Source organism: Microcaecilia unicolor, chromosome 4 (genome assembly GCF_901765095.1).
Source record: "Microcaecilia unicolor chromosome 4, aMicUni1.1, whole genome shotgun sequence".
In the NCBI taxonomy this organism is placed as follows: domain Eukaryota; kingdom Metazoa; phylum Chordata; class Amphibia; order Gymnophiona; family Siphonopidae; genus Microcaecilia; species Microcaecilia unicolor.
Genome location: NC_044034.1, coordinates 24,479,533 through 24,504,456, shown reverse-complemented (window position 1 = coordinate 24,504,456; position 24,924 = coordinate 24,479,533). Strand labels below are relative to the sequence as shown.

Here is a 24,924-nt window from a genome sequence, read left to right as displayed (position 1 = left end):
GAAGGTTCAACAATAGGCATTGTTGAAAAGGAAGGTCTTAAGAGCAGTTTTTGAAATGAGAAAGGGATGTTTCTAACTTCAGTGGTGAGGTGTGATGTGATCAAATCGGCCAGCATTATTAATTATCCGGAGTGTGGTGTTTTGTACCAACTACAGATGGTGAAGGTCTTTGGCCCATATACCTTTATAGAGAGTTGCAGTAGTCTAATTGTACAATTACTAACAAATGAACTAAGATGTTTAAAGCTGAAGGTTGCAGAAGTGTCTTTATTGACCGAATAAGATGTAGTCTGGGACCTGGATTGGCCACTGTTGGAAACAGGATGCTGGGCTCGATGGACCTTTGGTCTTTCCCAGTATGGCAATACTTATGTAAATGAGTATTGGATTACTTGAGCGATTTGTGATTCAAAAGAGAGGTTATGTCCATCAAGAATGCGTTGGTGTCAACTTTGGGGATCAAATGATTGCACAAACAAATGGGCTAATGAAACTGCTTGACAGAATGATTAGTGAATAGCAGGACTTTAGACTTGGCTGGGTTTAGGGCGAGACGATTATTACCCAATTTGTTATGAGTGTTAGATGAGTATTGACTAATGTCTTTATTTATTTATTTATTGCATTTGTATCCTACATTTTCCCACCTATTTGCAGGCTCAATGTGGCTTACAGAGTGTGGTTATGACATAGTCTATAGGATATCAGATACAGTTTGTAATGTGCAAAGATTAAATCAGATACAATTGATAATGTGCCAAGTAAAGTAAGGGAAGAGAGAGGGGAGGTGATAGGCTGGGTGATATAGACAGTGGATTTTAATAACTGGGTGGGTTGGTAAGGTAGTTTTATAAAGTTAAGTTATGATAATGATATCTCATGAGGGTCTACAGGGCCAATTGGATGTAAAAACACTATGGCATAAACAAAAGAGGGTAAACTCAATCAACTGGGCCATAGTAAGCAATGGTGACAGGAAAATGTTGAACAGCAACATTGATAAAGTTGAGCTCTGAGGTACATGGAGCAGAAACTGCATTGACAGAATGAACAGTATATTGCCTATCCTATAAATAAGACTGGAACCAATGAGAACTGTGCCTGTGATTCCTATATCCTGAAGACGATGGAGTAACAGCTCGTGATTGACGAGGTCAAAAGCAGCCGTAAGGTCTAGAGATATTCAAACTATATGCATGCTGTAAAAGTGAAAGTAAGGGGAATGGCACATGTGCAGAAGAGTTTTGCAGTAAGTGCAGCTCTTGTGCACATGCGCCAGACAAACCCCAAAATGAAGCACACATTGGCACCGCTCTTCTGCACCTTTAAATATAAGCTTTTAATTTTAATTTTTTATTTACTTTGAAGGCTTATATTTAAGTGCAGAAAACAGGTGCCAATGTGTGCTTTCACTTTCGGGTTTCTTGGACTCTCGCACATTTCTTTCTCTCGCTTGTTTACTTTTTCCAAAAAGTACTAGGACTAGGGGGCAATCAGTGAAGCTACAAAGCAGTAAATTTAAAATGAAACCGAGAAAAATGTTTCTTCACTCAACGTGTAATTAAACTCTAGAATTCGTTGCCAGAGAATGTGGTAAAAGCAGTTAGCTTAGCGGGGTTTAAAAAAAAGGTTTGGATAGCTTCCTAAAAGAAAAGTCCATAAGCCATTATTAAAATGGGCTTGGGGAAAATCCACTGCTTATTTCTAGGATAAGCAGCACAAAATGTATTGTACTGTTTTAGGATCCTGCCAGGCACTTGTGACCTGGATTGGCCACTGCTGGGAACAGGATACTGGGCTTGATGGACCTTTGGTCAGCCCCAATATGGCAATACTTATGTAATTATGTACCAGCCCTTACAGAATTTCCTGGTCTTCCGCTTCCAAAAGAAATCAAAACTGGCAGATTTTAAACTGAAAATCTAAAGAAATCCTCTCTTCACCCCCCCCCCCCCCCCCCCCCACTGCCAGCTCCGAGCTGGCTGTAGGTTTCTAACTGTAAGAGCAGGGTTTGTGTGCTGTTCTCTGAGCATTGGGAGATCATAGCAAATGGCCTCATTAATATCCATTTGACTACATTTAAATGCAATTTGCAGCCATCTCTGGTGTGCATATTGTTTCCTGTGCTAAAGTCCTCTTGAGTATTCTGTGTAGATTAATATGCACACTATTCCATTCCAGTAATAATGCCAGTAGACGGTTTTGAGAATTGGCCCCTATGTTTATACCTGAGACAATAGAGAATTAAGGGGTCCTTTTACTAAGGTGCACTGAAAAGTGGCCTGTGCTGGTGTAGATGCGTGTATTGGATGTGCGCAGGTTCATTTTCCGGCACACCAGCAAAAAAGGCCAAAAATGGGCATGCGGCAAAATGAAAACTGGCATGTGTCCATTTTGGGCCTGAGACCTTACCGCCACCCATTGACTTAGCGGTAAGGTCTCACACGTTAACCCGGGCTGTAATTGTCAGCGTGCTTACAATGCCAATTACCATCTGGTTAGCGCCGCATGCCAGAAACTTTCTGGCGCGCCTACTGGACGAGCGTACAAAATGGAATTACTGCCTGGGCCACGTGGTAGTTCTAAATTGGCGTGCGTTGGCCACACGTAGGCGCCTACGCGGATTAGTAAAAGGTCCCCTAAGTGACTTGCCCAAGGTCACTAGGAACTGCAGTGGGATTTGAACCAGGCTTACTCTGGTTCTTAGCTTGTTGCTTTAACCATTAGGCTATGCCTTCACTCCTGTGCCAATTGCTTTGATCCAGTGCAAGCCTTTGGTTTGTAAGCTTGGTCATTATTATTTTTATTTTTGTTACATTTGTACCCCGCGCTTTCCCACTCATGGCAGGCTCTTTGCGGCGGGCAATGGGGGGGGGGGGGGGGTTAAGTGACTTGCCCAGAGTCACAAGGAGCTGCCTGTGCCGGGAATTGAACTCAGTTCCTCAGTTCCCCAGGACCAAAGTCCACCACCCTAACCACTAGGCCACTCCTCCAGTTTCTTGATGTAGGATAAGGGGTCTCCTGTTGTTGGCAAAATAATTGGCTGCATATCCCCCTCCCCAGAGTGTCTATTATTATTTTTTTTTTGTTACATTTGTACCCTGCGCTTTCCCACTCATGGCAGGCTCATGGAGTGGGAAGCTGTTTTTCAGATCAGCTTTGAGGTACTTTATTTATTTATTTATTTATTTATTGCATTTGTATCACACATTATCCCACCTATTTGCAGGCTCAATGTGGCTTACATAGTTTTGTTAGCAAAGTCATTGCAGGGTGACAGATACGTTTAATATTGTGTCGAGGTTAGGTAAGGGTAGAAGGAAGACGAAAGGGGTGATTAGGTAGTTATAGTGATTAGGTAGTTATAGTGGTATCCTATTTCAGGTTTTACTCCTCTGCTTACATTTTTTGCATTTCCAGATTCTACCAGAGGGAAGCCACAGTAAAGAAACAGAAATCCCAGATTTTATTGGAATGGAGGCATTGCTTTTAACAAAGTTGTTATGCCTTGCAATAATTGTACTATATATAGTATGTTCAAAATAATTAACAATGGAACAGCAGTTCAGAAATGTTAGGCTGTATTAAACATTAATGCAGTTTTGCATCAGTTTTCCAATACATTTTACATCTTTTGCACTTTTCCAATGTTTTGGATGCAAATGAGTGGCATCATATGCTTTCCTTTCTCAGTTCCGTAATTTCTCATGGTGAAAAACATGAGCTTGTATTTATTTATTTATTTATTTATTAGGATTTATTTACCGCCTTTTTGAAGGAGTTCACTCAAGGCGGTGTATGGTAAGAATAGATCAAACATATAACGAAAAGTGTCCTCTACTAACATTTTGTTTTGTGTTTTGATTCCCTGCAACACCACAAAAAGCACAAAAGTCCTTCCAGTTGAATTTATTTATGAAGAGATTCACCCAAGGCAGTATACAGTAAATATAGGTTGACATAAATAACTTACTTTGTGTTAACAGCATAACCATAATAAAATGACCAAACGTAAGCATAAAACACAACCAGTGAGGTAAACTTGGAGATTGACAAAGTAAATCCTAGTGATAGAAAAAATATGATACCATGAAGGCGTATTTTCAAAGCACTTAGGGGTCCTTTTACAAAGGCGTGCTGAAAATGGCTTGCCGTAGTGTAGACGTGGGTTTTGGGCGTGCACGATCCATTTTTTAGTGCGCCTGTAAAAAAGGCCTTTTTTTTTTTTGCTGAAAATGGACGTGCAGCAAAATTTTAAAAAATTGCCGCGCGTCCATTTTGGGTCTGAGACCTTACCGCCAGCCATTGACCTAGTGTAAAGAATCTGGGCGGTAATGACCTATGAGTGTCAAGTGCCACTTGGCGTGTCCATTATGTGTGCCAGAAAATAAAAATATTATTCAGACACGTGCAGCGGATGCACGCCAAAATTGAAATTACCGCAAGGGCCACACAGTAACCGGGCGGTAACTCCTATGCTGCTTAGTAAAACGGCCTCTGAGACTTATAAAGTTCCATAGCAACCTATGGAACTTTATAAGTCTAAGTGCTTTGAAAATGAGTCCCCATCAGCGGCATAATCGAAAGAGAAGGACACCCATCTTCTGACACAAATCGGGAAGGGTGTCCTTCTCTCAGGGTCACCCAAATCGGCATAATCGAAAGCCGATTTTGGGCGTCCTCAACTGCTTTCCGTCGCGGGGACAACCAAAGTTCACGGAGGCATGTCGGCAGTGCCCCGAAGGCGGGACTGGGGCGTGGTTAAGAGATGGGCGTCCTCGGCCGATAATGGATAAAAGAAGGGCATCCCTGACGAGCATTTGGCCGACTTGGTCCAATTATTTTCACGACCAAGCCTCGAAAAGGTGCCCGAACTGACCAGATGACCACCAGAGGGAATGGGGGATAACCTCCCCTTACTCCCCTAGTGGTCACCAACCCCCTCCCACCCAAAAAAAAAATTTTAAACATTTTTTCCAGCCTCTATACCAGCCTCAAATGTCATACCCAGCTCCATCACAACAGTATGCAGGTCCCTGGAGCAGGTTTTAGTGGGTGCAGTGCACTTCAGGCAGATGGACCCAGGCCCATCCCCCCTACCTGTTATCCCAAAACCCACTGTACCCACATGTAGGTTCCCCCCTTCACCCCTTAGGGCTATGGTAGTGGTGTACAGTTGTGGGGAGTGGGTTTTGGGGGGCTCAGCACCAAAGGTAAGGGAGCTATGCACCTGGGAGCAATTTGTGAAGTCCACTTCTGTGCCCCCTAGGGTGCCCAGTTGGTGTCCTGGCATTTGAGGGGGACCAGTGCACTATGAATGCTGGCTCCTCCCATGACCAAAGGGCTTGGATTTGGTCGTTTTTGAGATGGGTATCCTCGGTTTCCATTATCGGCGAAAACCGAGGTTGACCATCTCAATATTTAGGTTGTCCATCTCTTAGGTCGACCTAAATGTTGAGATTTGGGCATCCCCGACCGTATTATCGAAATTTTGCAGGCCAGTGGCACAGTAAATCACATGCTGAGTTTTTGCATTAAGGATGGCAATTTTCAGCCTCTGATTTGACTTAGGGAACATTAACTTAGTTATATTTTGAAGACTGGCCTTGATAATACAATCCAGAAGGTAAATCAAGGAAAGCCCAGCTGTGCTTTACCAGCTTACTTCACAGTAGAGATTTATTTATTTATTTATTACATTGGTATCCCACATTTTTCCCACCTATTTGTAGGCTCAATGTGGCTTACATAGTACCGGAGAGGCATTTGCAGACTCCGGTGTAAACAAATACAAAGTGATGTTATGGTAAGATAAAGTTCATGTGGCACAGCCACACTAGGGAATCGTACAGCGGAAGAGTTGTGTTATGTCCATTACGTACTTTAGTTTTGTTGTGTTGCAGAGCTCAGGCATTTATGTTGGATCGGTAGGTTATGCCTTTTTAAACAGGTTAGTTTTTAGTTTTTTTCCAGAAGTTTAGGTGGTCGTACGTGGTTTTCAAGGCTTTTGGTAATGCGTTCCACAGTTGTGTGCCTATGTAGGAGAAATTGGATGCGTAGGTCGATTTGTATTTGAGTCCTTTGCAGCTTGGGTAGTGCAGATTTAGGTACGTTTGTGTTGATTCGGATGTTTTTCTGGTTGGAAAGTCGATCAAGTCTGTCATGTATCCCGGGGCTTCGCCGTAGATAATTTTGTGGACCAGAGTGCAGATTTTGAAAGCAATGTGTTCCTTGATTGGGAGCCAGCGGGAACAGGGACCTGCGTTAAAAATATTTTTTGCTGCATCTAGGGACCCTTTTGCGGGAGGGTTGCGGGGCAACCTGGATCTACCACCGGCCCAAGACGGGTGCCGTTGGTAGTTCTACCTCAGCATGCGCCATTTCTGGTGCTAGCAGAAATATTGAAAAAATATTTCTGCAGGGGGTTACCCGGCGGTAATCGGGCAGTATAGCTCACTGCTTGGTTACTACTAGCTTAGCACGGGAGCTCTTACTGCCACCTCAATGGGTGGCGGTAAGTGCTCCCCCAAAAATGGCTGCGAAGCAAGTGGGAACTTACTGCATGGTCATTTCATTTTTGGCTTTATTCACCCGCTGTGGTCAAAGGGGCACTGGCACATGGCAAAAATTGCCACCACCACTAACGCAGAGCCTCTTTTACTGCAGCTTAGTAAAAGGGCCCCTTAACACTGGGGCAGGAGCAAAACTTTTTATCACCACGTGGGAGTGGTAAAAAGTCTTGCTCTCACGGTAAAAACAAACAAACCGTGATTACCACGGATCCAGCGTCTCATCCTTCCCTTTCTTCTGCCTTCTGGCCTCCCTTCCCTGCCCCTTGCGTCTTCCTTGAAGATCTCCCACAGGCGTACTCCAGGGCCTTCACTCCTCTGCCGACTCCTGCCTTTTGATGTAACTTCCTATTTGGTGAAACAAGAAGTTACAGCAGAAGTCGGGAACCAGAGGAGGGAAAGCCCTGGAGCAGAACTGTGGGGGATCTTTGAGGTGAAATGAATGCTGGACCCAAGCGGGGGAAGGAGGGCAGTGCTGAACCCATGGGGGAACTGGAACTGAGATGGTCAGTACTGTAGGGATGGCTGGAACTGAGGGGGGGGGGGCAGAAGTGCTGGAGGGAGGGCTGGAGCTGAAGGGGACAGAAGCTGCACTGGAGAAAGGGAAGGAGGGCTGCAAATGAGAGAGGGGCAGTGCTGAAGGGAGGGAGGGTGGGCTGCGGCTGAAGGGGAAAGAGGCAGCACTGGATGGAGGGTGGTCTGGAGTTGAAGGGGATAGAGGCAGCACTGGAGGAGAGGGAAGGAAGGGAGGGAGGGTGAGATGCTGCATGCATATGGTATATGGATACAGAGGGGATATATAGACACAGAGACATGATGCTAGACATTGGGGAGAAAAGGAACATAGAAAGGAGATGCTGGACTTGGGAGAGTATAGGGATACAGAGGAGTGATAGCTGGACACAGGGGGAGGGGATAGGGACATGGAGTGGTGATGATGGATATGGGGAGATGCTGGACAGGGAAGTATTGGGGACACAGAGAAAAGAGATGCTGAACATGGAGAATGATAGGTACACAGACATGGAAGATGGATGGTGAGCACGGAGAAAGAAGAAATGTCAAATGGGCAGGGGACCCTGTCAAGTGAGTTGAGAAGAAAGAAGGAAACAGAATCCAGAGACTGGGACAACATGATTTGAAAAAAAGAAAATGACCAGAAAGCAAAAGGTAAGTTATTTTCTATTTTGTGATTAAAATATGTCAGATTTGAAATGTGTATCCTGCCAGAGCTGGTGTTAGTCATGGCTAGGGCCCAGGCAGAAATTTCAGAGGGTCCCCAAAACCCACTACCAGGCCATGCCGCATTCAGCTTTCAGCAGGCTTAGGACTCTCTCTGCCCAGGGGGCAGTTTTTCTAGTTGCACTTCCCTAACACCATCCTTGCCATGTGTGATCTTTATAATTTGCACAGTATAGGGGTAAATGCATCTCTTTCTATTTCTTTGGTGTGGTTCTTGGGATTTTGGTTTAATATGTATCATTTTTGGTCATTTACTCTGTATTTGGCATTTGTGTTCTGTGCAGTGCTTTTTTTGTAGAAAAAAAAGGTGCCGGTACTCATTGTGGGCGGGGTCACCACATATGACCCCACCCCTATTATAGCCACACCCACATTAGCCACACCCCGTATACCAGTCATGGTACATATAAACAGACATCATTGAAAATATTATACTAGCCTAGGAGAACAAAATAACGTGATTTTTTTTTCATTATAAATAATTTATGTAAGCTTTTACAGCTCCAGTATACCCAGTGCAAAATAAGACAGCAGATGTAAATTCTCAAATTGGACCTATTCCAGGCACTAAAATGAAAATAAAATGATTTTTTTTCTACCTTTGTTGTCTGGTGACTTTGTTTTTCTGATCATGCTGGCCCAGTATCCGATTCTGCTGCTATCTGTCCTCTTAACTCAGTTTCCAGGGCTTCCTTTCCATTTATTTCTTTACTTTCCGCCTTTCTTCTTCATGTCTTGCCCTACATCCGTAAGTAAAAGCTGGGTCCTCCGCAGACTTGACTGTCCAGTGAATCCAGCTTCTGCCTATTTTCTTCATCCATGTGCAGTCTTTCTCCTCTCTTCCTTTTCCCTCATCTCATCTCCTTCCTCACTCTTCCCTCCCCTCCCTCCATCCATGTCCAGCAACCTTCCTCTCCCCCCTGCCCTCCCCTCCCTCCATCCATGTCCAGCAACCCTCCTCTCCCCCCATGCCCTCCCCTCCATCCACCCATGTCCAGTGACTCTCCTCTCCCCTGCCCTCCCCTCCACCCATGTCCAGCGATTCTCTTCTCTGCCCTGCCCTCCCCTCCAGCCACCCATGCCCAGCGATTCAACTTGCTCCCCTGCCCCCCTCCAGCCACCCATGTCCAGCGACTCTCCTCGCTCCTCTGCCCCCCCCCTCCAGCCACCCAGGTTGTCCAGTGGATTCTTCGGGGCAGGCAGAAAGATCCCCAGTCTTTCCTGCCCGCTGCTGGCGCTGACTCTCCCGCAGCGCTACTGCATCGCTCTTCAAAATGGCTGCCGAAACTTACAAGGGCGGCCTCCAAGACTTCAGCCGGCTCGCCCTGAAGAACAACCGGCTCTTGCGAGCCGGTTTGAGCCGGCTCCAGCACACCACCGGATGGACCTCACAAAAAAGGTGCCGGTAAACTGTACCGGCGCGTACAGGCACAAACAAAGCACTGTTTCTGTGTGTGTGACTGAGGTATTCTGTTAGCATGAATTTTTTAAGTAGCATTTTGTAGTAATTTGGCTTGTTCAGTTTTCCCAATAGTGGAAGGAATATTTGTGAATGGGGGGAGGGGAGACAGTTTTTTTTAAATCCTTGTTCTGTATTGGTTGTGAAAACAGTTGTACAGAATATTGTTTCTTTGATAAAATGCTTTAAATATAAAATCATAACTGTTCGAGGCTTCTGCGGATGGGATCAGGCAGAGCTCGCAGGGACGGGGACAGAATTCATAAGGATGGGGCAATGACAGGGGCAAGCTTTGTCCCTGCATTATTCTCTACTTCACAGTTCAAACTCATTTCCACTGAAGCATGTTAGGACAGCACATTCAGGGCATGAACTATGTTATCTGTTGGACGCTCTTATAATAGATTTCTAAGAAAAGGTGTGTGTGTTACTTTGGTGTTTTCCGTGCCTCTGGATTTATCACAACATTTTGTTTGTCATGTTCTATGCACTGGTGTTAATTCTGTGAAGTCCTTCCTTTTTCTTACTTGACTTCTGTGTCTTTCTGTTATATAAAATATTCACTAGGGCTGAGTGCCTACATTTATGTTGAAAATATACAGCCAGTGGCAGTCGGTGTTCTTTTGCCCACTGACGGCTTTATGACTGGATTTCAGTGCGCCCATGTCCAGGAATCGGCACTGATACATGGACATATGCGGCCAGATAAAACCTTACTAACCATGGCCAGGCTTTCAGTACCTGCAGCTGACACTATGCCTTTAACCCAATACCACGGGCCCCTTTTCTACCTTCCCCCTCACCATCTCCGTTTTATTTTTTTGGCTAGGGGAAAATCCAGACTATATTAGATTAGAAGATAAATGTCTTACGAACAGCTGAAACTAAGGGCGGGCCCTGGCTCTTTACTCAGAGCTTAGTGGTACTCGGTAGGGCTTTGATGTACATTACAGGTAAGGAATTAGAGTCTCCTATTGTACAGGGCTTGGGAAGTTCCAGACACCCAAGTCACCATGGCATCTGGAAATTGTACCCTGGCACTCAAACTTTCATGCCTACTTCCCTCGCTGTGTTTTGGCTCCCTGAAAGATTGAAAGTGCGATATTCAGCATTTAACTAGCTCAGATGAACTGCATAAAGATAGGACTGTGTTTTATGTGGTCTTACTTATGTGCTTACCTTAGCTGGTTAAGTGATGAATATTGCCATTTAACCAACTTTGACTCCCCCCACCCCAAACGGCCACAAAAGTCGGCTTCGGCTTAGGTGCTAATCCCAAGATTTTATATATGGCGCCTTAATTTCCGCATGGAAATTGAAACGTATTCTGTAACAATGTGCGTAACTTAATTGGTTAACTAGCTAATCAGTGCTGTTAATTGGATGTTAAGCAATTATCAGCACTAATTGGCATTAATTAAGATATACGTGCAAACAGTTTTTTATTTTCTATTTTGTGATTAGAGTATGTCAGATTTGAAATGTACATGTTAGACATGGCCAGGACCCAGGGCAGAAATTTGGGAGGGGAACCCAAAGCCCACTACCAGGCTGCACTTTCTTCAGCTTCCAGCAGGCTTGGGGCTGTCCCTGATCAGGGGCCAAGGGCAGTTGCCTTAGTCGCACTCCCATAACACCATCCCTGGCATGTGCCATCTTTATATTTTTCACAATAGAGGAATAAATGCATCTCTTTCTATATCTCTGGTGTTGTACTGCATAACTGTTTGAGGCTTCTGCAGATGGGGTCAGAGCTGACGAGGACAGAGCTCACAGGGACAGGGACAAACTTTGTCCTCGTGTCATTCTCTATGATCTTCTGAGGGTGCCAATTTATAGGTTTGCAGGGGGCTCCAGTAAACCTTGCACCGGCTTTGCTTTTCCCCCAGGCTCTCATTCCCTTAAGGCTCTCCTGCTGGGGAACCAACTGCAGGCAGGGCCGCCGAGAGGGGAGTCGGGGGGGGGGGGGTAAAATTCCCTGGGCCCGGCCTCCAAGGAGGGCCCGGCGCTGGTCTCGCTCTCTCTCTCTCCTGCTCCTAACGGGACCCGAGTGATTGGGTCCTGCAGCAGCTGGAGAGAGAAAACTCCGGCGCCAGGCCCCCCTCCAGCGCTGCTCTTCGTTTGCTTCTACTGCCGTTCAAGAGGCTGCTTTTCCCCCTCAGGCGCATGCTCAGTTTTGAAACCGAGCATGCGCGATGAGAGAAAAAAGCAGCCGCAGGGACAGGGCAGGCATGAAGTGACGAGCAGTGCTGGATTCTTCCACTGGCGGGGCCTCGGGATCCCCGCCAGCCCCAAGGTACCTCAGTTGCAGCAGCAGCGATCCTGGGGAGAGGGGGCGGGAGCAGCAACAGTCCGGGAGGGCGGTGGCAATTGGGGGGCGGGCGGCTGTGGCAGCGGTCCTGCCCCAGGCCCGGTTCAATCTCTCAGCAGCCCTGACTGCAGGCACCCAATGCTCTGTGGCAGGGGTCTAATCCACCAAGCATTACTTTTTCCCAAGGCTTTTCCCTTGATACTTGGGTCTCAGTGGGGGTGGGCACCCAAAGACCGCATTTACCAAAACCAAACTCTTATCAACTCCTGGCCCTGCCCACTAGGGCTGGCCCCTCCCATGTCCACCCACCAGACTGGCAATCCCAGCCCTTGTTATCCTAGTGACACCCAGAAGATCTTCCCACTTTCAGTCCCAAGCCAGAGAACTTTTTCGGGGGGGGGGGGGGGGGGGGGGGGTGTCACATGTACAAAGTATAACTTTTAAAATCTTAGGGCCCTGTTTACTAAGGTGCATTAGCGTTTTTAACGTGCTTACAATTAGCACGCGCGCTAACTGTGTAGGCGCCTATAGGGATATTGTAGGCATGTAGACAGTTAATGTGTGTTAAAGACGCTAACGTGCCTATAACGTGGCTTAGTAAATAAAGGGCCCTTTATTTAAGATGAGTCTTCAGCTAATAACTTATAGGTCAATATTCAGCTGCCTTGGTCAGTGTATTTTTAAATTCTGGCTATGGCAGTAAAAAAAAAAAAAAGCTGAATATTCAGTGGTATTATCTGGATAGTGTCTGGCACTGAATATCCAGGTAGGCTGGTCAGCGCTGTGACTTATCCAGATGCTGGCAATATTCAGTCTGTTATCGAGATAACTTATTAGCTCTGGCTAGGAGCTCAAATGTTGCCATTATGGACCAGATTCTACAAAAGTCGCTGAAAAATCGGGGTGGAAAAAATAGCTGCTCAGTGTAATTTTATAAAGGCCGTGTCCCATTTGTAGAATTACGCTTAGCAGCAGTTTCTGTGCTGTTTATAGAATTACTAAAATATTGGTGCTGATTTGAATTCAGTGTGTAATGAAGACATGCGCATGGGGACAGTGAGAAAAATGGCCGCCCAGACATTGGCAGCCAAACTTCAGTGATGGTGACACCTTGCTGTTGACCAGTCTCTTCCTAAAGAAGGAAAAGTAATAATTCATCCTCCCAGGCCACAGGAAGAGATCCTGTCTGAAATACAGGAGGACCTGGGTGCGCTTGACAGTACAATATAATGCACAAGCCTCCTTCCCCAGGAGTGTAAGTACAAAAGGTGAGCAGGGAACTGTGTACAAATTAAGCTCCTGGCTGTTGATGGGGCAGTGCAGGGGGAGATGAATGGCTTCGGGTGAGGGGAGCCCGTGCTGGGATTTGAGCTGGCCACACCTGTGTGATTGTTCACATGTTCTAACCACTAGGCTACCTATTCCTCTGCATATCAATGTATCTTAGAATGGGGAATGCTCCTTCCCTAGGGAGGTGATGTGATAGATGCTAGTGGTATGATTTGAACCAGCCACTCCTGAATGATAAGTCAAGTGTTCTGACCACTAGGCTGCCTCCTGCACTCCTCCTCTGCAATGTGCCCAGCATCTTTTCTGATCCAGTAGGAGGGCAGCACGTTGATGTCAGAGTGTACGTTTGCCAAATACAAGTTAGTCTTACAGTCTGCAAATATTATGAGGTTCAATGTGGACTGACAATATAAGAGATCAACCAGTTTGGGGGAAATTACATATCATATCCTTCTCCATCTATCCCTCAGGCTCTCATTCCTTCTCCCCTTACAGCCTCTTCTCTGTTTTCAGTCCCTGTTCCTCCAGCCATGGGTTAGTTTCTTACCCAACCTCCCCTGACTGAAACACACACTGTTATTCAACATCAACAAACTAGGACAGACTGAAGGTCCATCAAGCCCAGTATCCTAAGAACAGAAGAGTAGCCATACTGGGTCAGACCAATGGTCCATCTAGACCAGTATCATGTTTTCCAAACAGTGGCCAAGCCAGGTAAAAAGTACTTGTCAGAAACCCAATTAGCAAATTCCATGCCACTAATTCTGGGCAAACAAGTTGCTTCCCCATGTCTGTCTCAATAGCAGACTATGGACTTTTCCTCCAGGAATTTGTCCAAACCTTTTTTAAATCCAGATACACTAACTGCTGTTACCACATCCTCCAGCAAAGAGTTCCAGAGCTTAACTATTCATTGAGTGAAAAAATATTTCCTCCTATTTGTTTTAAAAGTATTTCCATGTAACTTCCTCGAGTGTCCCCTAGTCTTTGTACTTTTGTAACAAGTAAGAAATTGATCTATTCGTTCTACACCACTCAGGATTTTGAAGACCTCAATCATAACTCCCCTCATCCATCTCTTTTCCAAGCTGAAGAGCCCTAACCTCTTCAGCCTTTCCTCATACGAGAGGAGTTCCATCCCCTTTATCATTTTGGCCGCTCTTCTTTGAACCTTTTCTAATTCCACTATATCTTTTTTGAGATATGGCGACCAGAACTGCACTCTTCTTTCCAAAAGTGAACAATCCAATTCACAATACCTGGCAAGATCCCAAAAATCTAGATTTGGCTTAAATTGACAATATTTGAAATGTGCATAGCGTTTTACCTCCACACATAATGTAATCCCTGAAAAATGGGGCTCGAAACCAGATGGGAAGCATTAGCAGGTATGGAGTCATTCCGGGGTAGAGGCTGTGAAATCCTGTTGCTTCGGTACAGAAATTAACAAAAGCCCCAGCTATCAGCACCCCGTGTGGATGGAAACCAAGCACATAATTCTGCCTTGGATCAAGGTCTGCAGTCTTGACTATCTGCAAGAGAAAAAAACAACAATATTTAAACATTTACAAAATATTTTTAATGCACACGGGAGATGCAAAATATTCCAAACTATGTGCATTTTCACTTATCAGATAATAAGGGGGATACACATTGGAAAAACTCAAGATTTTACAACCCACATACTTTGAGTCATTGTGGGGTCGATATCTAATACAATTTAATCAGCTAGAAACAGCTCCTGTTCGGGGCTAAATGCTCATTTTCAGCGGCACTTAACTGGTTTGTATCTCTGAAATTAACTTGTTAGCGCCAAATTGAAAACTGGCTATTTGGAGGGTGTTCCAGAGGCTGATATTCAGCACTTAACTACTAATAATTATCATTTCTATAGTGCTACTAGACGTACACAGCGCTGTACACTGAACATGAAAAGACAGTCCCTGCTCAACAGAGCTTACAATCTAATCAAGACAATCGAACAGGACAAATAAGGGATAAGGACAAAGAGTAGCAAGATTCTGTGCAGAATCCCAAAGAGTAGCAAGATTCCGGAATCCCAAACACTACTACTACTACTTATCATTTCTGTAGCGCTACTAGACATACGCGAGACAGTCCCTGCTCGACAGAACTTACAATCTATTCAGGACAGACAAACAAGACAAATAAGGAATAAGGAAATTACTAAGGTGGGAATGATTAAACAGGCATTGGAACTGAACAAGTGAATAGGGGTTAGGAGTTAAAAGCAGTATCAAAAAGGTGGGCTTTTAGCCTAGATTTGAAGACGATCAGAGATGGAGCTTGACGTACTAGCTCAAGAAGTCTATTCCAGGCATATGGTGTAGCAAGATAAAATTTATTTATTTATTACATTTGTACCCCACGCGTTCCCACATATGGCAGGCTCAATGCGGCTTACATAGTAACAATATGAAGAATTACAAAGTCGTAAAAATGAATATACAATTTGTAGTAAACGCAATATTAATGGGGTTAACTGATAAGTAAATTGAACATAGGAGGAATTGGGTACAGAAGGAAATGAGCGTTAGAAGGTAGGTGTAGGAAGATGGAGAGGAATGGATATGGGATAGCAATAAGGATAATGGGAAACATGGTCAATGTATAACAATCGTCAATAAGAATCATGTGGGCAAGCTTTAGATTAGGGTGAATCGTTAGGGTAGGCTATCTTGAAGAGATGGGTCTTCAGTGCTTTCCTGAAGGGCAAAAGGCTGTTGGTTGTTTGGATGGATCTTGGTAGAGCATTCCAAGCTGGCTACCTAAAAAGGAAAAATTGGATGCGTAGAGGGATTTGTACTTAATACCTTTGCAGTAGGGGAGATGTAGATTAAGGTAAGTATGGGAAGCCATCAAACTGTTTCTGGTTGATCCATGTAGGTGGGGGCTTCTCCGTGTAATATCTTGTAAATCATCGTATGGACTTTAAAATTAATTCTTTCTCTGATGGGGAGCCAGTGAAGCTTCTCTCGAAGAGGTGTTGCGCTATCGAATCTTGACTTGCCAAAAATAAGTCTGGCTGCCGTGTAAAAGGAATGGAATCTGGTGTTGGCAATGGAGGAGAAGGGTACAGGTAAGAGAGATGTACCCAATGAACAGAGTTCCCAGGGAGGAGTGTAGGGAGAGATAAGAGTGGAGAGGTTAATCGCATAAATAGGATGACATAAAAGCCAGTCCTATCTTTATGTAGTAGCCCATAGCTGGTTAAGAGCTGAATATCACACTTAGGGGATCCTTTTACTAAGGTGCACTAACGGACTTAGTTCTTGATAACAAATTAGTGTGCGTTAAGTGCCATGCAGCCCATAAGTATTCAATGGACTGCGCAGCATTTAGCACATACTGAATCCATTAGCATGCCTCAGTAAAAGGACCCTTTAACTGTCTGTCAGCTGGCTTTGGAAACTTGGAACTTCAATGGTGTTATTGACATCAAGTTGAATTTACGTGTTCATGACAAGTGCAAAGTGATGCATGTGGGTAAGAGGAACCCGAATTACAGCTATGTCATGCAAGGTTCCGCGTTAGGAGTCACAGACCTAGAAAGGGATCTGGGAGTCATCGTTGATAAGACATTGAAAACTTCTGCTCAGTGTGCTGCGGCGGCTAAGAAAGCGCACAGAATGTTGAGTATTATTAGGAAAGGGATGGAAAACAAACACGAGGATGTTATAATGCCATTGTATCGCTCCATGGTGTGACCGCACCTCGAATATTGTGTCCAATTTTGGTCGCCGCATCTCAAAAAAGATATAAAACAATTGGAGAAGGTGCAGAGAAGGGCGACAAAAATGATAAAAGGGATGAAACGACTTCCCTATGAGGAAAGGCTAAGATGGTTAGGGTTCTTCAGCTTGGAGAAAAGGCGGCTGAGGGGTGATATGATAGAAGTCTACAAGATAATGAGCGGAGTACAGCGGACAGATGTGAAGCGTTTGTTTACACTTTCAAAAAATAATAGAACCAGAGGACACAAGATGAAGCTAGAATATGGTAGATTTAAAACAAATAGGAGAAAGTTTTTCTTTACTCAGCGTGTAGTTGGACTCTGGAACTTGTTACCGGAGAATGTAGTGACAGCAGCTGGCCTTACGGAGTTTAAGGGGGGTTTGGACAGATTCCTGAAGGAAAAGTCCATTGAACATTACTAAATATATATTAATATATATATATATATATTTTTTTTTTTTTTTGGGGGGGTTGCCGGGTTCTTGGGGCCTGGATTGGCCACTGTCGGAGACAGAATGCTGGGCTTGATGGACCCTTGGGCTTTTCCCAGTATGGCGGTGCTTATGTGTTATTCTATAAAGATGCACGCCTACATTTTAAGGGCCCTTTTATAAAGGTGCGTAAGGGCCTACGTTCATTCAATGCACATCAAATCGGCATTACTGCTCGGCTAGCGCTTGTACCTGGCAGTAATTCCGAGTTTGGCGCATGATGGATGGTTACTGCATTGGGTAATAAGTGAGCCCTTACTGCTAAGTCAATAGGTGGCGTTAAGGGCTCAGACTGTAAATAGACACGTGCTGGTTTTCATTTTGCCGCATGTCCATTTCCCAGCCTCAAAATACCCCCTTTTTTCCAGACGTGCTGGAGAAATGGTCCAGCATGCATCCAATACACACGCCCACCATTTGGTTCCTAGGTAAGTGAAGTCTGCAGAATGAACAGTTTTGTAGATCATTTATTTGTAATTTCGGAGGTGTAGTCTGAGATAGTCTCTTGCCTCATATGTAGACCAGTCAAGGACCTGGAACAAAGAAAAGCTATAAAAGTCTTCCAGGTAGCCCTCAAAAGCATAACCTTGGGTATCGGGGATCAGCAAGACTCAGTTAAAACAGGCTCCTGTGAAACAGGAAGCTGTTCCCAGTAACATGAAAGCTAATTAGCCTACTTGCTATGGAGCCTCCTGTATACAGAATCCTAGCTGCCAAGTTTCTCGGCTCCAGGCTCATCTGCTCTATTCTTGCTGACTCTAGTTCCAGGTCTGCAGCTTCAGTTCACTTCTAGTTCCTGCTTCACTGCAAACTCCAGCTCCATTTCCCACTCCAGCTCTTCCTATCTGCAGGTTCCAGATCTGGGCCTCTAGCTACCCAAGTGTACCTCCAAACTACTGTTACTCTTAAGCTCATGCAGAATACACCCTGTACTTTCTCCAACCTGGATCATGGGCCCTGCGCTAAGTACCCAGAAGACAGTAACCACATACTATTGCACTAACTTGTGCTGTCTCCTACCACAACTGTTATCATTGAATTAGCAAAATGTGATCTGGCTTTCTCTAACACTCGAACGAGCACAAGTAAAACATAATTGCTGCCTTCGCCAATGAACACAATATCTGTTGATGTATCTAGCACTGTTAATATACACAGCACTGTACATGGGTATAAGGGCCTAGCCCTAAAGACTTTACAAGCTGATTTTGTTCACAGAAAGGTTAAGTGTGAAGCACAAGGATAGGATTAGTACTTGGGTCTCCAGCTTTCAAAGCGCTATGCTCTATCTACTGGGCTGTATTGCCAGTTCAGTTCTTACATAAGTACATAAGTACATAAGTAGTGCCATACTGGGAAAGACCAAAGGTCCATCTAGCCCAGCATCCTGTCACCGACAGTGGCCAATCCAGGTCAAGGGCACCTGGCACGCTCCCCAAACGTAAAAACATTCCAGACAAGTTATACCTAAAAATGCGGAATTTTTCCAAGTCCATTTAATAGCGGTCTATGGACTTGTCCTTTAGGAATCTATCTAACCCCTTTTTAAACTCCGTCAAGCTAACCGCCCGTACCACGTTCTCCGGCAACGAATTCCAGAGTCTAATTACACGTTGGGTGAAGAAAAATTTTCTCCGATTCGTTTTAAATTTACCACACTGTAGCTTCAACTCATGCCCTCTAGTCCTAGTATTTTTGGATAGCGTGAACAGTCGCTTCACATCCACCCGATCCATTCCACTCATTATTTTATACACTTCTATCATATCTCCCCTCAGCCGTCTCTTCTCCAAGCTAAAAAGCCCTAGCCTTCTCAGCCGCTCTTCATAGGAAAGTCGTCCCATCCCCACTATCATTTTCGTCGCCCTTCGCTGTACCTTTTCCAATTCTACTATATCTTTTTTGAGATACGGAGACCAGTACTGAACACAATACTCCAGGTGCGGTCGCACCATGGAGCGATACAACGGCATTATAACATCCGCACACCTGGACTCCATACCCTTCCTAATAACACCCAACATTCTATTCGCTTTCCTAGCCGCAGCAGCACACTGAGCAGAAGGTTTCAGCGTATCATCGACGACGACACCCAGATCCCTTTCTTGATCCGTAACTCCTAACGCGGAACCTTGCAAGACGTAGCTATAATTCTTAGTGACTTAATTTGGTTGTTTTTGTTTTTGTATGCCTGCTGTGCTGAAATAGTTAGGGTATTAATTATAAATGATCCCATCCTGCTCACTGCAGCCTGGGAGGGGCTTTGGCATGCTGTCTAGTCTGCTTGTTACTGATTGATTACTTCTATCCACAGTAACTGTATTGAGACATCCAAGTTTGCGTCCATTAACAGATCAATCTTCCTCTAGCGAGGACCAGGTCAGGGTCATGGAGCCAATGTCCACATCAGGTCAGTATGAGGAAAGTTAATATTGGCTGCAGTTCTATTGTATAAACCTTCTCCTTGCATTGGAGGACAAGTAGACTAATGTAAGGGGGTGGGGGGGAGATTTGCCCAGTGCAACCAAAAGAAGTACAAAGTGATGCAACTTAACTATAAGGTACTGGATGAATTCTTATCTTTATGTTTATTAAAAACTTACTATACTGCATATTCCTGGATAGGGGATTTAAGCGGTTTACAGATAAAAGCATAGAAAAGAAAGGAACTCCATCTTAAAATAGGAAAGCTAAAAACAAACAAACAGTGTCAAGCAACCAACATTAATGCCAATAAAGGCTCTGCAGGTCGACCACTGGCTGGGACTCAAAAAGATCCACCTGGAAAAGCCAAAGAATAATAGTGGGGTTTAAGAAGGGACTCTGAACTCTCGTCCATGCTCTCATTACCTCTCGCCTCGACTACTGCAACCTACTCCTCACCGGCCTCCCACGTAGCCATCTATCCCCCCTTCAATCCGTTCAGAACGCTGCCGCACATCTTATATTCCGCCAGAACCGATATACTCACATCACTCCTCTCCTCAAATCACTTCACTGGCTTCCGATCAGACACCGCATACAATTCAAGCTTCTCCTTCTTACCTACAAATGCACCCGATCTGCGGCTCCTCACTACCTCTCTACCCTCATCTCCCCCTATGTCCCCGCCCGTAACCTCCGCTCACAGGACAAATCCCTCCTGTCAGTTCCCTTCTCCACCACTGCCAACTCCAGGCTCCGCTCATTCTGCCTTGCCAAACCCCTTTGCCTGGAACAATCTTCCTCAACCCCTACGCCAAGCTCCCTCTCTACCCATTTTCAAATCTCTGCTTAAAACTCACCTCTTCAATGCCGCGTTCGGCACCTAACCTCTCATGAAATATAGTATCACCCACCAGACGGACTGTACACTTGTCTTTAGATTGTACACCTGTCTTTTTAGATTGTAAGCTCCTTGAGCAGGGACTGTCCTTCCATGTTAAATTGTACAGCGCTGCGTAACCCTAGTAGCGCTTTAGAAATGTTAAGTAGTAGTAGTAGACTTGAATCAGGAATTGGAGGACTCAAGAAGACATGACCAGGCAAGAAATTCCAAAGTGCAGGGGCAACAAAGTAAAATGCAAAGCAATGAGTGGATTCTAAATGAGCCTGCCAGGGAAAACCATGCAATTTTCATCAAGGGAGCGGAGAGCATGTGATAATTCTGAATTGATTATTACTAGGATGGTTAAAGGAGGTGACGTTATAGAGCAGTCTAAATCGCAATATTTGACAGAAGCTTATCACCAACTGAATGATTCCCCCTGTTATAAAGAATTGTCTATGGATCCTACCTTTGATACTGTGATTAAACATTTCTTAATTATTTAAATCTGTTAAAGTAGAGGATTTCATGACAAAAAAAGAGCGACAATTTCTTAAGGAAATTCATCCTAGAACATATATTTTCTACCTAAGGTGTACAAATCCTTACATCAACCTCCAGGATGTCCGATCGTGTGTTCTAGAACCTCTTTCTAAATTTTTGGAATTTTTTTAAAACCTGAAGCTCAAGTTAAGTCTTATTTACAAGATAAGTACATAAGTATTGCCACACTGGGACAGATCAAAGGTCCATCAAGTCCAGCATCCTGTTTCCAACAGTGGCCAATCCAGGTCACAAATACCTGGCAAGATCCCGAAAAAGTTCAATACATTTTATGCTGCTTATCCCAGAAATAGAAATGCAAGAGAATTGTATACTAGCCTCTCTTGGGGGCCTTTTTACTAAGCCGCGTAAGCGTCTACATGCGCCTAACGTGCACCAAAATGGAGTTACTGCATGGCTTCCACGTGGCTCTTGTGGTAATTTCATTTTTGCCGCATGGCCTAAAAATAATTTTTATTTTCTGCTGCACGTATCGGATTCATGCCAAGTGGCATTTGGCACCATAGGTCATTACTGTCCAGTTACCACGTGAGACTTTACCGCTAGGTCAATGGCTGGCAGTAAGGTCTCATATCCAAAATGAAAGCGTGGCAATTTTCATTTTGCCGCATGCCCATTTTTGGCATAAATTTTTAAAAGGCCTTTTTTACAGGTGCGCTGAAAAATGATTCTGCGCGCACTCAAAAACCCGTGCCTACACTACCGCAGGTTTTTTTCAGCGCAACTTAGTAAAAATACCCCTTGATGTTGTCAAGATCATTCATGGTGAAGCCCCTGCCTATATGTCCGAGTTGATAGACCTTCCAACCAGAAATGCTAAAAGATCATCCAGAACATACCTCAACCTCCACTTCCCTAATTGCAAGGGCATGAAATACAAGATGCTACACGCGTCAACCTGTTCTCACACGAGCACGCAGCTTTGGAATACACTGCCGCGCAACTTAAGAACGATTTACGAACAAGCCTCCTTCCGCAAATTATTGAAGACCCATCTGTTTGAAACAATTTATGGCAAGAGCCAAAACACATAGAGTCCACACTCACTAATCATCAATGCATCATACATCCACTTCTAACCCTCATCCCCCGTAATTCCACATCACTCATACATTTACTCACAGAAATATGTACACCATATGTCTCTGTGTCTTAATACTGCCCTTTAAGCTTCCCATTGTCTCTTTCCAACGTTTCAATGTTGATGTCCCATTGTTATATTCTTAATTGATACTTCGATGGTCTCACATAACTTGTACAATGTAACCCATAACCAAGTTGTTAACAAATGTATTTCCATTATTCATATCTTATTGTAAGCCACACTGAGCCCGCAAAGAGGTGGGAAAATGTGGGATACAAATGCAATAAATAAATAAATAAATAAATTATACGTTAAATAAAACAGCAGAACCTCAGAGAAATCTGACTAAATTTTGATGGATATTGCTGAATTAGTTCTTAGTAATAGCTTTTTTTTGGTTTGAGGATTCATTTTATGCACAAACCCATGACATTGCTATGGGTACCTCATTTGCACCATCAGTGGCCAATATTTATGTAGTCTTATTGGAAGAAAGAATTCTATATCCTTCTATTTGGTCCCAATTTCTCTTTACTTGGAAAAGATACTTGGATGATGTGGAGGGGCATAATCGAACGAAAACGTCTATCTCCATGGGCGCTTATCTCCCAGAACGGGTCCGTGAAGGGGCGGACCGAACCGTATTTTCTCAAAAAATAGACGTCCATGTTTTATTCGACAATTTGTGAGCTGGGCGTTTTTGTTTTTCAGTGATAATGGAAAATGAAAGCGCTCAGCTCAAAACGAATAAATCCAAGGCATTTGTTCGTGGGAGGGGCCAGGATTCGTAGTGCACTGGTCCCCCTCACATGCCAGGACACCAACCGGGCACCCTAGGGGGCACTTTTACAAAAACAAAAAAAAAGGTAAAAGAGCTCCCAGGTGCATAGCACCCTTCCCTTGTGTGTTGAGCCCCCCAAATCCCCCTCAAAACCCACTGCCCACAAGTCTACACCATTATTATAGCCCTAAGGGGTGAAGGGGGGCACCTACATGTGGGTACAGTGGGTTTGGGGGGGTTGGACGACTAAGCATTAAGCAGCACAATTGTAACAGGTAGGGGGGGATGGGCCTGGGTCCACCTGCCTGAAGTCCACTGCACCCCCTAACAACTGCTCCAGGGACCTGCATACTGCTGCCAGGGAGGTGGGTATGACATTTGAGGGTGAAAATAAAAAGTTGTGAAACAACATTTTTTGTGGTGGGAGGGGGTTAGTGACCACTGGGGGAGTCAGGGGAGGTCATCCCCGATTCCTTCCGGTGGTCATCTGGTCATTTAGGGCACTTTTTGGGGCCTTATTCGTGAAAAAACAGGGTCCAGGAAAAGTGCCCTAAATTCTCGCTAAAAACGCATACTTTTGTTCCATTATTGGCGAAAGACGCCCATCTCTCTTCAGCCGATAACCACGCCCCAGGTCCGCCTTCGCCACACCTCTGACACGCCCCCATCAACTTTGTCCGCATCCGCGACGGAGTGCAGTTGAAAACGTCCAAAATCGGCTTTCCATTATACCGATTTATTCGTTTTTGGGAGATAAACGTCTATCTCCCGATTTGGGTCGCAATATAGGCGTTTTTCTCGTTCGATTATAAGCTGGATAGTCTTTATTTGGACTGGTAATGAGACTAAACTTTTAGAGTTTGTATCTTGGCTTAATGCATCTTCAGTTAATTTGACCTATGACAAAGTGGCTATTGATTTCCTGGATGTACCTATATACAAATCTTCAGGAAAATTGCAGACTGGGTTAGAAACTGGTTGAGTGGGAGGCAACGAAGGATAGTAAATGGGGTTCACTCCATGGGAAGGGGTGTTAGAAATGGTGTGTCACAAAGATCAGTCCTTACTCGGATTATTTTCAATTTTTTGTGGGTGATATCAAAATCTGTAACAAGGTAGACTCACTGTAAAGTGTTAATAACATGAGGAGGAATCAAGTGAAGCTTGAGGAACAACCTAGAATGGTGGTTCTCATTTCTCGGGAGACACCTAGCCAGTCAGGTTCGCAGGATACCCAGAATGAATATGTATGAGATAAATTTGCATACAATGGAGGTAATGAGTGTCAATTTATTTCATGTTTATTTATTGTGGATATCTTTGAAAACCTGGACTGGGTTGAGAACCCATGCTTTACAGTAAATTTTACAATCAATGTTCGTTACTGAGATGGGTCAATAGTTAGTCACTTCTAGAAGATCCTTTTCTGACTTTGAGGATCATGATTCTAGCTGCAGTTGAACATGCCACCCTATGAACTTTGGTCTGTGGAATGTTGGTATAAAACTTATAATTTGGAGACCAAAATGTCAGGGAAAATTTGGTACACATCAACTGGAATGCCATCATGTCCCCAAGGCCTTTCTAAATGTTAATTCCTTTAGAATTTCATCTGCATTTACAGCCAAATCAACAAGATTCCTCTAATGAGGGGAAAATGCGAGTCTTAAGAAACTGATCAATGGCTTCAGTAAGGGGTGAGTACTCAGAAGTGTATAACTCTTCATAAGAAGCCTGAATCTGAGCTAGCATCTCCTCCTCTTTTATGACTGCTTCCATTGCCTTGCGTCTAAAAGCTTTTATATGGGTCCTATTTTGCTTGCCCTTCAGATATTGTGCAAAATGGTGTCTTGGTGGACTCATCATAATATCTAGCATTGGTAGTAAATAGAACAGCCCTGGCCTGCTGATTTGATAATGTATGGTATGGTATTCATGCTGAATAGTGTGTGGGCTTCCTATGGGGCCATGTGTTTAATCTCCAGCTCTCTTATTTTTGCATCTAGGTCACTAAGGAGTTCTTTTACTAAGCTGCAGTAAAAAGTGGCTTTAGTGCATCCTTACCCGGGT

General features: G+C 44.3%; 1 protein-coding gene across 1 annotated transcript in view; it reads right to left on the bottom strand.

Annotated features, from left to right (window-relative positions):
- MOGAT2 (monoacylglycerol O-acyltransferase 2) overlaps nt 1-24,924 on the bottom strand; it is a 137,188-nt gene that overhangs the window by 12,479 nt on the left and 99,785 nt on the right. Inside the window, exon 3 of the mRNA XM_030200044.1 lies at nt 14,199-14,403. Coding sequence (XP_030055904.1) covers nt 14,199-14,403 — 205 coding nt within the window. The remainder of the gene's footprint in view (nt 1-14,198; nt 14,404-24,924) is intronic.